Genomic DNA, 16,428 nt, shown 5'->3' with positions numbered 1-16,428 from the left:
ATAGACAAACAAATGAAAAAGAAAATAATAAAAACTAAAATATGACTAAATAGGACAATGTGTAATTACACATTAAGTGATTTAATATTTTATCTTATCTACCTATGTACATATATTATTTTTTACTATTTTTTCATTTTCATGTTTTTTGTTATATATGACAACTAGCGGCTTGGACTAGCGATTAGCTTAATATACTTTCGAGCAGAGTGGTCACGGGTTCGAGTCCCAATAGAGTACCGCTGCTGGCCAGACCATGGTTTGTGATTCCAGGTCAATCGTTTCTTATCAGAGTTAGCTAATTTTTCTGATTTTTCCTATCTCTCTTGCAAATCTCAAGGTATTCAGCATCTTGAGGTTCGCCAATTTCTTTAATAAAATGCGGCAAAAATTTCTCCATATATGTCACTGTGGATGTTTGTATGAATTCGCATTGTATAAAATGTTTATGTACATGGCTTGTATTGATTGATTGTATTGTATTTAGATAAGTACACTGGTCGCTTTGGAGCGATCTGTAAAGGCGATTGTATGTACATGTTCTTCATATTATTGTATCTATCACTTTTATCTGTTGATACTGTTTTCTTTTGTTATTATTGTTTATATTATAAGATGTACTGAAATGGGTTTTACCTGTGTAAAATAAAATAAAAATAAGACTACGACTTTTGAATCACTCTGTGTAATAAATAAAGTTGAACGCATCGAAAATTTAAACAATATACATATTATATAACTGTAAATAGCTAAAAAAAATAATTATTATATACTGCATAAAGACTTGGATATCAAAAAAAGCGCTTGCATAAACGAAAGTAATTTTCGTCAATGTCAAACTTTTGACATTTTAAAATTTAATTAAGCCATATAAACGAGAGCGTTTAAAAACATTTTTTTAATCGAACGATATATATATAATATTATTCACTTAGCACTTTATACATATAATAAAAACATAATGCAACACATTCAACGTGACGTGTTAATTGAAATTTGTCCAAAGTTGGAGTGTGAAATTAATCGCGGGAGAAAGTCACATTTGACGTTTATGATTAGATTAAAAAAATAATAAACGTTGTTATTATATTAAAGAAATCATACGATTGAATTAATATTTAAAATAAACACAAGAAAAAGCTTATTATAAGGCGAAATTTAGACGTAAAACTGAGTATATTTATGAAGGTACATATTAGCACGTAAAAACCCGAAATTATTTCTAGCATGCAAATTATACTTATATCGTTGAATAGAACTTTTCAACGATAATAAAAAATTTACTCGGCGATTTAGAGTCAGTTCGTGAAATTGCTTCAAATATGTACATACATATGTGTGAAATTTTGTATGACGTAAGAGACCTTTTAAAGCAGCACAGTCTGATATTTTCATTTTCGCTAGAAATTTCAAGATAGTTCTACGTTTAAATACAAAATTCATTTCTTCTCTGGCAGTTTTTTGTTAGTGAAATCTACTCACAAATAATGCGTAAATTTGCGTCCTCGGTATTTAACGTTTAACGCGTACGGGATGCAAATTTACGCCGCCAGTCGGTGAAGTGTTAATTGAAGTTAATACACAGAATGATACAACTCTATATATAATATATTTGTCAACACAAATTAATGTTTGTTTGTGTGAATTTATATATTACTAGCTGAACCCAACATGCGTTGCAATGCCACAATAACGTATGTAATTCCCGTTCCCATTCCCGTTCCCGTTGTGTTCCCGTTCCCGTTCCCGTTTCAAGTGATGGTTGGAGCTCAACTCGTGTCTCTTCAAAGCCGTGTCATGATAAACCAACTGGTAACGTGGTTACCAACGAACACATTTCCTTGACTACACAATGGCGCTTCAAACTTTCGCGTCGGTAAAATCGTAATTACGAATATTATTATTAAGTGGTTTTTCCCGTTTTTTTCACAGTAAGCTTCCCGGATATGCATACAACAAAGTTCCATCGTAATCAGTTGAGTGGTTTAGGAGCCTATACGAGACAGACAGACAAACAGACATTCAATTTTATATGCATATATGTAGATATATATATATATATATATATATATATATATATATATATATATATATATATATATATATATATATATATATATATATATATATATATATATGTCCAGGATTTGTAGCCAGTTTTCGATTAAAGATCATAAAATTTGATGTAATTCCTTAGCAGAATTTGAAAGGTCTCGTAGCCTTTGATATAATTACTCCTATATAAAATCATTTTCAACTTAGAACCATAAATTTTGGTACACCAAAGGATCTGTGCCTGAATTCAATACCGTAGTGTGTTGATTCGCTATCCTCAACTTTTGGAAAAAGGCTTTTTTTACTTCTATCCGCCTGAGAAACGCCGGGCAGCTCCTAGTGAAAACGCCAGGCAACTAGTATATATGTATGAATGTAAGTAAATGTGTTGTGTTAAATGTTCTAATGAATAGATGTAAAATCGATTCACTTCAAAGTAAGAATCGAATGTGTTTATAAGCGAATGATGATATTGGAATCGGCGAGTCGTTTCATGGGTCGTTTTGAATTGCCGACACGTTTCGACGAAATCGATTGAATTCAATGAATGAATACGACGAATGCAATCCCGGCAGATAGTTTTCTTGCAGGTAAAAGCAGCGTACGCTCGTCGAGAGATCGCTTGTTTATTCTTCGAGATGTTTTCAAACAAAACAAAAGTCACTTAACCGGACCTCTAGCACTGGGACCGCTCTAAAAAACCACTAGGCCCTCTTCCTCGAGACGTTCGTACAGAAGGAAAGAGGGATTCCTCGCATGGGAAACGACAATTTAATTCCGTTTCGATTGTATACTAAATATGTATGTACTCGTATATTGAAAAGTTTCAATGTTATAATTGGTTGATGTGGAAAAAAATCATCTTCGAGTCATTGAATGGGTTGAAAGTGTATATATATATATATATATATATATATATGTCAATTGAGTACTCTACATACATATATTTTATTTTATTTTATTTCAATCAAACATGTACAGTCGCCTTTACAGATCGCTCCAAAGCGACGAGTGTACTAATGCAGATACAATACGATCAATAAAATCAATACAAGTGGACAGACTCGTGTTTATGTCTGTTAGGATTTACGTTCCCCCACCACTCATTGTAATGCTCAATGAGGGGAATTGCTCACGAATATTTTATTGGACACGCTTATCCACTGGTAAGGAGCGGATCTCTTGACGTGCAGATCGAATCAAACCATCGGCAGTTCACCTCATCGGGCAATTCAGGAAAGTTATATATCGTTCAATAATAGAGGATTACAAAGAGAGAAAGAGACATTTCAATCAACTCCATATTTCCCCAACAAAAAGCATTTATACAATTCATCATCCACAGTGACATCTATGGAGAAATATTTGCCGCATTTTATTAAAGAAATTGGCGAACCTCAAGATGCTGAATACCTTGAGATTTGCAAGAGAGATTGGAAAGGAGATGCCAATTTACAGGACCATTCCAATGAAAATCAGAAAAATTGGCAAATTCTGAAAGGAAACGAGCGACCTGAAGTCACAAATCAAAGTCTGGCCAACAGCTACTAGTGGGATCCGAACCGTGACCACTCCGTTCGAACGCATACTATGCTACCCACTAGTCCACGCTGCTGGTTATATTTTGTAGCTATTTTTGGAATCATAATTTATTTTTATACAATATGAAAGCAACTCAATAATATTTTATTACATTGTTTTTCTGTTCTACAAAAAAGTGGCCGAGAAGTTGCATTTCGTTAAAAATAATGTGGGTTAGTTATATTGGGCATATGTAACTATGTATGTATCTGAAAATCATGACTATGAATTACTCTGGTGTGTTGTGTGTGCTTATTTGTGTATTAGTATAATAAAAATAAAATAAAATAAACTATTGTATAAAAAAAGCATTCAATGAGTTTGCGTTTTACAAAAAAACTTTGTGGGTTAGTTCTATTGGGCAAAGTTGTCTGATGACTGCAACAATGAAAACCTCTGATAAATATGTATTTGATGAGCTTATTTATGTATAAATAATTAAATAAAATAAATAATTGATTAGATTGTACCTTCATATATACACATACATATATAGACAAAATATTGAATACGTGTGTGTTTAACAAAAAAAACTTTCGTGGCTTAGTTCTACCAGGCAAAATCACATTTATTTGAAATCTGTGATTATTTTGAACTCATAAACATCTTGTGAGTTCATTTTCGTTTTAATGAATAAATTAAGCAAAAAATCGAAGAGATGAAATAATATTGGAATATTGGTTTCTAATTAATATCAAAACATACTCGTTTCGGTTACATAGTTCTGTTATTGTATAATTTAAAATTTCAATTGTGAATCACCAATTATTTTATGTAAGTTGTTTATTGCTTTTTGTTGTAAGTTGATTTAATATTAAAGAGCGAAAGCTCAAAAATAGCTGATATTAATTTTCATACACGCTTAGCATAATAAAAAGCTTTAGATATCAAACAAAATTACACACATTTTGCAATATTATAGATTGTAATCTATGAATGTATGTAATATATTATATGTATATATATATATTAAATTTAAACTCAATATTACACATATTGATTCCAATTAGATAAGAAAGTTCGATCGGAAAACATTATCGATGAATAGCAGGTGTTTGTAACAATATTTAGCCTACAAATACATATATGGGAAAAAATATGTTATCGCTTATAATTCGAATAAATTAACTATTTCGAATGAAAATAATTAGATTGAAATAATAATAAAACAGTTTGTGAAGGCCGCTCACTTGTCTCAAACTATGTAAATTTACGACTTGGAAGATCGTCCAAAGTGCGCGTATTTTAAAAATGTTATTTTAGCAAGGTATTCCTTAAAAAAATAATGTAGATATATTTTTTTATGAATAATATGTATGTTGAGCAGTGTTTGCTTATCCCTAGCAGCACATTGCCCAACGCGAGCGAGCGTTTCCAAAACATTTACGAATATGCCAGTTATTTCGAACATTTCATTGGGAAATTTATTTGAAATATTGGTGGGTGCTCGGAATAGGGTCTGACGTGAATTTGGGCACATTTAGATGGCAGTTAGAATTTTTTTTTAGAAAGTGTGGGTATTTGTGTGCTTAGTCCACACGCGCCCGGCGCGTTTGCCGCTTGCCGTTTGTTTGCTCGATTTTCGGAAGAATTTGTTTGCTCGGTTGGACCTCTGAGTGGAGATTGGCCGGTGGTATTTTTTCGAGCCACGTAAAAATTCTCGTGTTTGCCCGGACCCACTCATCAGGTGGACCGACATCGATTAGAAAAGAATCGAGTGAGGTCGTGAAGAGGTAAGAAAAACAACACGAGTGGTCGCGACGGGTTAGAAATAATAAAAAACACAACAAAGCGCATCTTCACATTATAAATATTGGGACGAGTTTGTCCCTTCTGCTAAAGGTGGCCATTCACCTACGTACATACAACTCTATCATGTCATGTCTGTCTGTGATGCCTTTCGGAGCTATAATAGATACAGCAGCATAGCGTGTAATGCCTTCAATTGTGTGGTCACGGGTTCAATTCCTGGCTGTGATGCTGGCCAGACCTTGGATATGTGAAACGATCGACCAAGGTCGATCTTTTCCTCTATTTATATATGTACAGATACGAATCACCAAAGCGACGAATGTACTAATACAGATACAATTAATACAAGCATTTATACAATGCGAATTCATACATTGCTTGAGATTTACAAGAGAGATTGTAAATATGCCAATTTACTGGAATCATCAGTGAAAATCAGAAAAATTGGCAAACTCTGATAGGAAACGATCGACTTGGAGTCACAAACCAAGGTCTGGCCAGCAGCTACAAGTGGAAATCGAACCGTGACAACTCTGCTCGAAAGCATAATATTTATTTATTTTTAATCCATACCAGGAATGCCTAACAGGTAACCCCATTGGCCAGAAACATTGTACATTTGATACAAGTATTATATAAAGTAAATACATATCAATTAAATCCCACAGACACATCTATGGTCGAATTTGTAAATTTGCAGCATTCTTAAACAATTCATCGACATTCAGTAAATACATAACAATTAACATTCACAGATACATCAATGGTCATATTTGTAAATTTGCAGCATTTTATACAATTCAGCGAAATTCGAGATTACTGAAAGCTCGAGCTTTGCGAGAAAATGGGTAAGGTTGCCAATTTCTGGAGCCGTTTCAATGAAAATCAGATAAATTGGTAAACTCTGATAGGAAACGAACGATCTGGAGTCACAAATCCAAGGTTTGGCCAGCAGAAACCAGTGGGATTTGAACCCATGAACACTCTGTTCAAATAATTATATGCTAACCACTAGTCAAAAGATACGCTTGATTGATTGACCCTACGAAAGACAAATCTAGAAAAAAATATCAATGTCAAGCCTGTAGATGCTTGCATATGTACCATGTATAAATTGAAATCATAATCAGACAATTGTGGGTAGGTTGACCATCCAATAGATTGAATTGTGTTGTGAACAAAATCCTTATCCAATAAAAACGATTCGTACAAGTCTGCGATAAACTACTACGGTAGAAGAATTGCCAGAGACTCGCTGCAGACAAATTTCTAATTTCTACGTGAATGACCACCTTTAGTACACCGAGTCGATTTTATTCACTTTTTCGTCGTCTTTTATGTATTGATTTTATTTAATTGTGTGTATACATACATACATATAATGCATGGAATTTTAATGAGGTAATCGTGTTTCGAGACCTCCCAATTCATATTGACACTTTGTGATGCTGCGACAGGTAGTTGTCGATGTCGTCGGCAAATTAGGAATGTTTTGACGTAATTTCATATTACGGTATAATTTATACGATCTCAATAACCTGATGATGATGTTTGTTTACTAGACGAGTGGTTCGTTATGAAAACATTGTCAAGAACTAGTCATACCTGTGTGTGTTTTATTACCGTTATTTTGATTAAGATCGCATATAATGTAATACAAATAAAGTCTATTGGAATGAAAGCACTTTTGTTTGGTTTATTTTTCTATTGAATTGTTTTGAATGTGCTTATTTAAAGAAAATTGAGTCAAACATGTTAAAATGCATGTACTGGGCTCGGAGCCCTAAATTGAAGGGCTTCCATACAAAAATGTTAAGTTTACTTTGTCTTGTTATGCAATATGCTTTATGTACATATACGGATCTGAGTAATGGTTGACTTGGTAATAAATAAAATTGACTTACTGTTATCACAGGTATCTCCAGCCCATCCAGCTGTACACTCGCAAAAAAAACCAGTAGGGGTTCTTCTACATCGTCCGCCATGTTGACAGGGTGCAGGAGCACAGGGGTTCTCAACCACTTCGCAATTCACCCCTGAAAATCCTTCAGCGCACGAACATCGATATTGATCCGGTGCAGTATTTTCGCAAGTGCCACTATTATGGCACGGCTCGTGCGTGCCACAATAATTGAGATCTGAAACAATAAATTTACACATTAATATCTAAGACGTATAGTCAACAGTCGCAAGTTTTTTATATCTATTTTTATATTGTTTCTTATCAGAATTTGCCAATTTTTCTGATTTTCATCGAAACGTTTCCTGTAAAATTGACTTTTCCTTCCCAATTTTCTGTTGCAAACCTTGAGTTATTGTTATATCTCAGGTTTCATCAGATTTCTCACCATAAATGTCTCTGTGGTTGTTTATCGAATTTAAAAATTCGTATTGTTACATTAAAAAAGTTATTAATCGTATTTATACGATGTTTGTAATATCTGACCATAGATGTCAGGTATTGTTTCGATTTACATGTGTATATATGTAATAATTATGTATTTAAATGTCTCGTTAATTATGAATTTTCAATGTTTTGTAATAAATTAGCCATAGTGACGACCTGGAGCTAATCTGTAATGTCACTGTGGCGAAATTGTAAAAAAATAAATAAATATATGAGAGTGAAAAAAGTAGCTTTTACCATTGATCAAGTTTTAAACTAGTGAGTTGTAAAGGGGCGGTAGAAAGCCGCGTATGGATAGACAGCTGTCATCGATTCGATCTGACACAAGATTCAGATGTAAATTTTAATGAGTTCGTTATTGATTCATGTTGGAAACAATACCTTATGTTAGCTAATAAGTTCAATTCCAGCAGCGTGGCTTGGTAGTTGCATTGATATTAACACTATGACGGCCGCTGACTCATATTTGTATCATGTTGGGTGCACAACGCTTACTGGCCTCTGACGCATATATAATTCACGACTGTGCGAACTGTTTCAGTCCGCTGATATATTTTTGTATCACGTTTTACGTAATAAAATGCTTGTAAAAAGAAGTTATAAGACTTAAACAGAGCATATGTAATATGTTGAAGTAAAAATTATGAATATTTTCGGAAGTTGAACACATATACATAGTTTCATCTCTAAACGAAAGCCTCAACTATTATTGCACGCACATTATATGTTTTGACTTTATCTACGTACGTAGTAACAATAGATGAAGTTTTGTGATCGAGCTTGTTTTAGTTAAAGTTACGTCATGTTTAATTGCGCGTAAACGCGTCAACGGATTGAACGCTAAGTTTTGTTATCTCGCGATAGCGTGTGAACGGACTGTAAAGTGTCAAAATTCAATTTGTGGGTATTTTGTATGATTGTCGTGCAGTTTTGAGAGAATTCATTTGAATCGATACCCATCGTAAACATGTACATATGCATATTTTTTGTCGCTGTAATGATATAATTTACCGTGTGAATAGAGTGATTTGAATACGTCGATGGGTATCCCACGTTGGCACGTCGTAAGAATAAACACAAAAGCGACGTGTCGAACGTGTTTTATAGCTTATTGTGCGGTTTTCGACGGTAATTGGATAATTAAATTATTCACATACAATTACTCAGTCCGAAGAAGTTCCCGCCGGGGATAAATGGCCGGCGACAGGTTGAAAAAATCGTTAGAAGACTGATAATAATAATGAAAACGAATCGAAGATTAAACAACAACAGAAAAAAACACAGTTTATTGTCCGAGACAATAGAATCACGATCGATTCGCTGTCTGTCTGTTATTCTGATCACGAACACCCAAAACATGCACTGGCCAAGTACACCACAAAAGCTCAAATGTAATAATAAATTTTCTATCGAAAAATAAATTCATACACCTACGTACGTGTATGTAATTTTTTTTTTTAGTTCGTTTAAAAAAACGAAACACGTTATAATAATATGACTAATCGAGATTGTCTACGAATTCATTACATATCATATAATATACACACTAGTGATCAGCCCGATGAAATATCATCGGATGTATTGTTAAAGTTTTATATGGGATGATTCTTAACCCTCCCTCACCGAAGTGGGGTATGCAAGTGGCCCAATTTTTACGTTTTTCGTAATAACTATATGGTTTTCACAGCTATACGCCCTATATTTCTTGTATTCCTAAAATGAACTACAATAAATTTATTTTAATAGATTTAGTCTGGGGTCTTACTCGACCCGGTTCGGGACACTCGTTCGATCTCGACGCTTTGTCCTTCAAAGGTTAAGGCAGTTTTAGTATTTATTGATAATGACGCGATAAATTTTATTCCCTGGGTAGAGCTGGTTGATTTATGTCTCTACATTTATGTATATAACGTAAGCCTGTGAGTTTGATTAATATGAACCAATAATACAAAAAAGTCTATATGAAAGTATATGTAGGTATGTAATGATTGAACTTTTAATCTCCCAATATACATAATTAGTACGCTTCTGCGTGATGATGTCACAATTCATATTATAAATCATTCAGCATAAGATCCAAGCAATAAAACATATCTTTTATCCTGCAAATCGACATGATTTAATCTATTCAGCGTCGGATTGGAATCGACAACAGAAGCCAGTTTTTTTTCTCCATACACACAAATGTGTACCTATATTTTTTATTATATATGTATACTATACACCCTATATTTCTTTTATTCCTAAATGAACTACAGGTAATTTATTTTAATAGATTTTGTATGATTTAGAAAAGGGGTACATAGTAAAAAAACACATTTATACATTTCTACGTTCCAAAGTATGATTTAAAGGCGGTAGCGATAAGTCATGTTTTTGACTGCTCGCTTGCATATTCTTGTTGATCGATGAATCAATACGAGAGAAAGAAACAGATATATTTTCATCAGCTTTTGTTTTCGTCGCTTTTGGCGCGTGGCTATTGATTCATGCAGTCGCCTGTTGGCCTTACCTATGTGCGTTTGCATGTCGATGCTTGTCGTTATTTTTTAATACAAAAATAGTCAAAAACATGCTATAGGACTAGAACTTTTTTAATATTGATGTATAAAATGATAAATAAGATATAAATATTGAAACCATTTGTATTGAGAAAAGCTGTACTTTGATTAAAATATACTGGGGTCTTACTCGACCCCGGTTCGGGACACTCGTTCGATCTAGACGCTTCGTCCTTCAAAGGTTAAACGTGTTTATTACGATTATATTTCATCATCGATTTAGCGGAAAATTTGAAATCTCTGTCGGCGGCCAAACCTCGCTAAATGGCAAAGAAGTACGTCAGACCGATTGGCGAAAAAACAGAAACTGCAGTATGACATATGTATGGTATTGTTTCCGTCAATGCAAATGTAGTGCACATTTTGACAAGCACTGAATAACGATTAGAAGCCACCGTGTAAAATTGTCATTCTCGGAAGCGCCAAATTTCCGATTCAAATCCAGACGTGTCGTCCCGTGCCAACGATTCTGCAAAATGGTATATTTTCGCACGGTCCATCCTCAACAGAAGACGACCAATAACAACAACAACAACAACAACAACAATGGCGCCGTTGTGCAACGGCGTTCAATCAAATCGAACACGATGGCTCGCCTCGCAGTTACGCCATTAAATCCGATTGCGCAAGTCGCATCCGGAACCTTAAGATCGATCCAGATTATTCGCCTTTTCCTTTCTAAAAATAACACGAAAAGATTTAACCTTTATGCCGTGTGCAAACGCGGGCTATTTGCTTTTTGACAGGTGACGCCGATTTTCAAAAGCACACAACAATGGTTGCACGACCGACCGGTGAGAATTTAACAGGCGAAAGAAAAGGTGTTTGTTTCGTGCAAATATTTTTCAGCATTTCAATGGAAACGTAGCCGTTTTACAAACGATTGCGACACGCGAAAGTAAGCGATAAAAATTTGCGGCAAATGCCATCGAAAAATTATTCAAAACGGTCCCCGTCAACTTTTCTTTCGAATGCAGATAAAAGTTATTTGTTTTCAACTCAATTTTTGAACGAGATTTATTACCTGGCGTTGCTCAGGTGGGCTCATGTTTGTATGAGAGAGCCTCGACGATTTTCAAAAATTTACTACGTAGTAAATATGCAGTGATATTACATATTGAAGCATACATACATATGTAGTTGCCCAAATAGGTTTTTGACCTCTTTTTCCTATCATGCTGTACATTAATATTAGAATAATATAATACTACATATGATTACTAACAAAATTAAATTAAATTTTTAAAATAGAAAATTATTAGTAAATCAGTAGCTATTAAAATAGATATAAGATATATGTATTGTGAACATAATTTAGTAATAATAAAAAGCATTTAAAAATCAAAAATATGTAGTTGCCCGGGCATTTTTACATTGGAGCTTTTTGTTCCAGACCTCCTATCCAGAAAGAAGTCCAGAAAGCTGTAGCTGTTAATTGCTGACATATTCATTTTTATATGTATGTACATAAATGATATCGTTATATATACGTATATAAATCATCGCTGCTGAGCATGAATGTGATATTTTCCACTTCAGTAAGGGTAGGTTATCGGAGATTATTTTAACCGATTTGTCTTTTAGTCTGAGCTCATCATTATTTTCATAATTGAATGAGATGTATGAGTAGAATTTTGATCATCTCTCTTCCATCTGGGCCTCGCAGGGATGTTTTATATTTGGGGTTGGTTCTTATAAATTGGTGCTGGCTATAGGTGCGAGACATTCCCTTCTTTGTATTTTATTATTTGATATTTTTACTTTATCTGCTGTTATTATAATGCTATTGTTTTATTATGATTATGTGTAAATGTGTTTTTTGTCTATGTATATACATACATATGTATGTATATATATGTATAAATATTTATTTTTCTCTTCTCACTGTATTTTTTTGCCCATTGTGGCGTATTAAGGATTCCTGTAATGCCACAATGGTCCAAACTGAATCGTAAATAAATAAATTTAATGTCATAAATAACCCTTTTTATATTTTAATTAGTCAAAAAAAGGTTCACACCCAAAATATAAACTACGCTCAAAAACAGCTCACTTGACGAACACTCGTATACATATTATAAATGAAAATGAAGAGGTTATCTAAAAAATCCGTTCATAAAAAATAAAGCGGCGTTTTATTTGCCTAATCTGATGTTTTTTATAATTCACTTAATTTTAATGTGGAAAAAATTACATAATTTTTACAAGCGCCCGTCTCTTTGCCGCACCTATCGAAAGCGAATTCCCATAAATATCAATCGTAAATTCGAATCGAAAATAGTTAAATTCTTAATCCAATTCCACGCACGTGAGGGTCAATTAGAACCAGACAGTTATGAAAGTGTTGCTATAGTTAAATTCAATTTGTACAGGTGCAGTTTATAAAGCGATCTTTTTTTTATATCACCTTCAAACGAATGCGATTGATTGATGTATTGCAATATACTAATTAAAATGGTACATACGTAATCTACATACCTACATGGGGAAGCTTGTCGAAATTTATTATTAAATATATTACATATACGATCGTATAATCGATTCTATTCGGAACGAGAGCGCCTATGTAACGACTAAAAAATGGCACAGCAATAAATAATTTCGGATGTGCATTGTATTCAGGATACGGACATTTGTGCAAGTGGCACTCGAATGTATTTTTTGGCACGACAGATGCCCTATTACTATTTTTAGGGGATGTTCCAAATGCTGTCGCTATTTTTTCCACGTAGACAATTATACGCAACCTCTTCAGTTTTCGCCGCAACAAAATGCTAGTGTGATTATATTAAAAGCGATTTTAATATTTTTATACAATTTTGATCTACGTATTTCCTATAATTTTGAAATTGGATATTGGTATATATTAAATACTAGTGGTTTTAACCGGCTTCGCTCGGTATTTGTAATATAAACCGCTTAAACATGGCTAATCTAATAGTAAATATTTATTTGTCTTTTTATTACATTTATTTAACGACATTTTTTTTATATATAAAGGAATCGGAACTGAAATTGGAACCGAGAATCGGAACTTAAAATGGAATTAGAACTGAAATAAGAATCCCGATCCGGAAATGAAACAGGGTTCGGAAACCGGACCTGAAAAAGTAATTCGGATCCGGAACTGAAACAGGAATCCGGACCCGGAACTGAAAAAGGAATTCAGATCCAGAACTGAAACAGGAATCCGTATCTGGAACTGGAACAGGAATCCGAAACTGAAAAGGGAATCCAGAACTGGAACAGGAATCCGGAACCAGAACTGAAAAAAGGAATCGAAATCAATATCCATATCATCGTCATAGAAAATTTGATTGTTTCGATAACGTCATGGATTCTACGAACGAAAAACTTACATACATTCATACAGTCTCTTTCGAAATTTAATATTAGATGTAAATAAGCTGAAGTTGAAAGCGAAAGTATATTATGCTAATACTATAATATAATATAGATAAATTCCATCAAATTTACAATCCATACTTTAATTCGACGAATTCCCATACAGAAAGGATTGATTGCGTACAAGTATTGCGCAATACCTAAGATTTAATACGATTTCGAAATCGTTCTCGATCGTTCGATATAATAATAATAATACATAAAAGCCGTTTTATGATTAAAATATCCAGACACACTTAAAAAAAACATTGCACACATTTGGTTGGACGGTTAATTTCGGCGCTATTGTCGGGCATTGACGACAAGGGCGGGCGACACTCCACCATATGATAGGGGGTTAGGGGTTAGATACATACCCTCGTGTCGATGATACGACCTCGAGTTATCACCTAAGCCCTCGAGGGCCATTAATCTCATTACCACCGCACTGTTGAATGCGGTCGTGGATGTCTATAATATTATATTACATTATATATGAACGAGCGGGACGTTTTCCAAGTCGTAAATTTTAAAGTTTTGACAAGCGAAACTGCGTGAAATTGAACATGTGCAATCCTCAAATAGAATGCCGATAAGCCTTGGAAGAATGTGTATTTACAATGTTTGGTATTATAAATTAAAGCACTCTGAAAGTGATTGTAGGTACATACATATGTATGTACATATATACATATAGAATTGATCGTATCTCCTATTATAAAGTTTGGATTTTTTGCCTTAAATTATATGGATTTCAAATTAAAAAAAATAATTTATTACCCTTCAGACTCATATATTATATTTATAAAAGTTTACTTCACATTCAATTAAATATTGTATTTTGTGTTTCATTGTAAAGCTACACTATTTAAATATTATTAGCGATAGTTGATTCTAAATGAATGACAGAAATACAGATGTAAATGTAAAAAATATATATTTTATAAGCTATTTTTTAATGCAAACTAATGCATATGTTTGGTTTTTTCAGTTAAATGTACATACATAGTAGTCAAGTGATTCTATAATTAAGTATTAAAAAAATGATTCCAATTTTGTGTATAAGAAAAACAGATATTAATATTACTTGAAAGAAAATTAAATAAACATGTATTTGTGTAATTTAAAGTAATATTAATTGGATTTAAAATTTTGCACAAGATTTTCGAATGTAGCGCATTTTTTGATACGTAAGGCTATTTATAAAGAAAGCGAGAAGTTTGATAACGAAATCATGTTTTTTTATTTAATAATGGAGCCCTTCAAAATCAAACAATTGCACTTGATTTAAAAATATATATTATTAATATTTTTAGAAATCAAAATGACATTTTTTCACTGCTTAAATCTAAGCATTCAATTTTGTATGTTTTTAATCACTATAAAAGTGTTTTGGCTTTCAAAAGCGTTCTAAAAAATTTCTAACAAACAATTAACGCATTACTTGAACGAATGCATTGAAAAAATATGATCATATTATGATTTATCTCAGTGTTTATTTTTAAATAGGTATAAAATTGCGACATATTGGTTAATGCGAGAGTTGCATTTAGGGTTCGTTTAAGGACAATATATTCCTGTGGGAAACCACTTTTTATATTGCGGCAACGTCTATACTATCGCAATGAATAAAGAGGGTTACAAAAAAATAAATAAAAATAGGCAATTGTTATTTAATACATAGCAGGGGATACATCAATAGAAGCGGTAGCTGTTGAATACGCCGGGGAGATTAGCGTTGTTCGAAAAAAAGTGGATTTATTAAAAAGAACCAAATTGAATTGGAATCGCATAATGTGGCGATAAGTAAAAAGACCCATTATATAGATTAAGCGAGTGTCGTTTCGTATTTTTGAAAAGTTTACGTTAATTACTTTCGATCGGGGGGGTTAACTGGGCCATTATCTTTATATTTATGTCGGATTTCTCCCATTAAAAAGTTCACGCCTACATTAATCTACAATGGCTAATTTTTAGATCGATCCTAAACACGCGCTCAACATTGAAAAAAATCGATGTGAAACGTCTTTCGTGTATTGGGATGGATATGAATTGGAAAAATTGAACGCGTTCCGAGCGTAAAATATATTACCGAACATAAAAACTTAATTAAACAAGTAAAAATATTTTAATTTATATTTCCCGTCACGATAGTACAACGATTTATTGCACCATGCTGAGAGAGTCTGTGGATGATTGCAAAATGAAAAAAAAATAGTAATAATAAAAAAATATAGGTACACATTTGTGTGTATGGAGAAAAAAACTGGCTTCTGTTGTCGATTCCAATCCGACGCCGAATTGATTAAATCATGTCGATTTGCCGGATAAAAGATATGTTTTATTGCTCGGATCTTATGCTGAATGATTTCTAATATGAGTTGTGACATCATCACGCAGAAGCGTACTAATTATGTATATTGAGGCATTAAAAGTTCAACCATTACATACCTACATATACTTTCATATAGACTTTTTTGTATGATTGGTTCATATTAATCAAACTCACAGGCTTACATTATGTACATAAATGTAGAGGCCTAAATCGACCAGCTCTACCCAGGGAATAAAATTAGGAAACCCTGCTTTATTTGTACATACATAGATATGTCATTATCAATTAAGACTAAAACTGCCTTAACCTTTGAAGGACGGAGCGTCGAGATCGAACGAATGTCCCGAACCGGG

The 16,428-nt window shown here is 33.3% G+C and overlaps 2 protein-coding genes across 2 annotated transcripts in view; both read right to left on the bottom strand.

The window, feature by feature from the left end:
* Nucleotides 1-16,428, bottom strand: part of Ser (protein serrate) — a 214,087-nt gene that overhangs the window by 33,426 nt on the left and 164,233 nt on the right. The window contains 1 exon segment of the mRNA XM_077444705.1: nt 7,293-7,526. Coding sequence (XP_077300831.1) covers nt 7,293-7,526 — 234 coding nt within the window.
* LOC143921412 (uncharacterized) overlaps nt 1-16,428 on the bottom strand; it is a 193,256-nt gene that overhangs the window by 173,098 nt on the left and 3,730 nt on the right. The gene's annotated exons all lie outside the window — the stretch shown is intronic.

The sequence above is a fragment of the Arctopsyche grandis genome, chromosome 13, assembly GCF_051622035.1.
Source record: "Arctopsyche grandis isolate Sample6627 chromosome 13, ASM5162203v2, whole genome shotgun sequence".
Lineage (NCBI taxonomy): Eukaryota > Metazoa > Arthropoda > Insecta > Trichoptera > Hydropsychidae > Arctopsyche > Arctopsyche grandis.
This window is presented reverse-complemented; position numbering and strand designations above follow the sequence as displayed.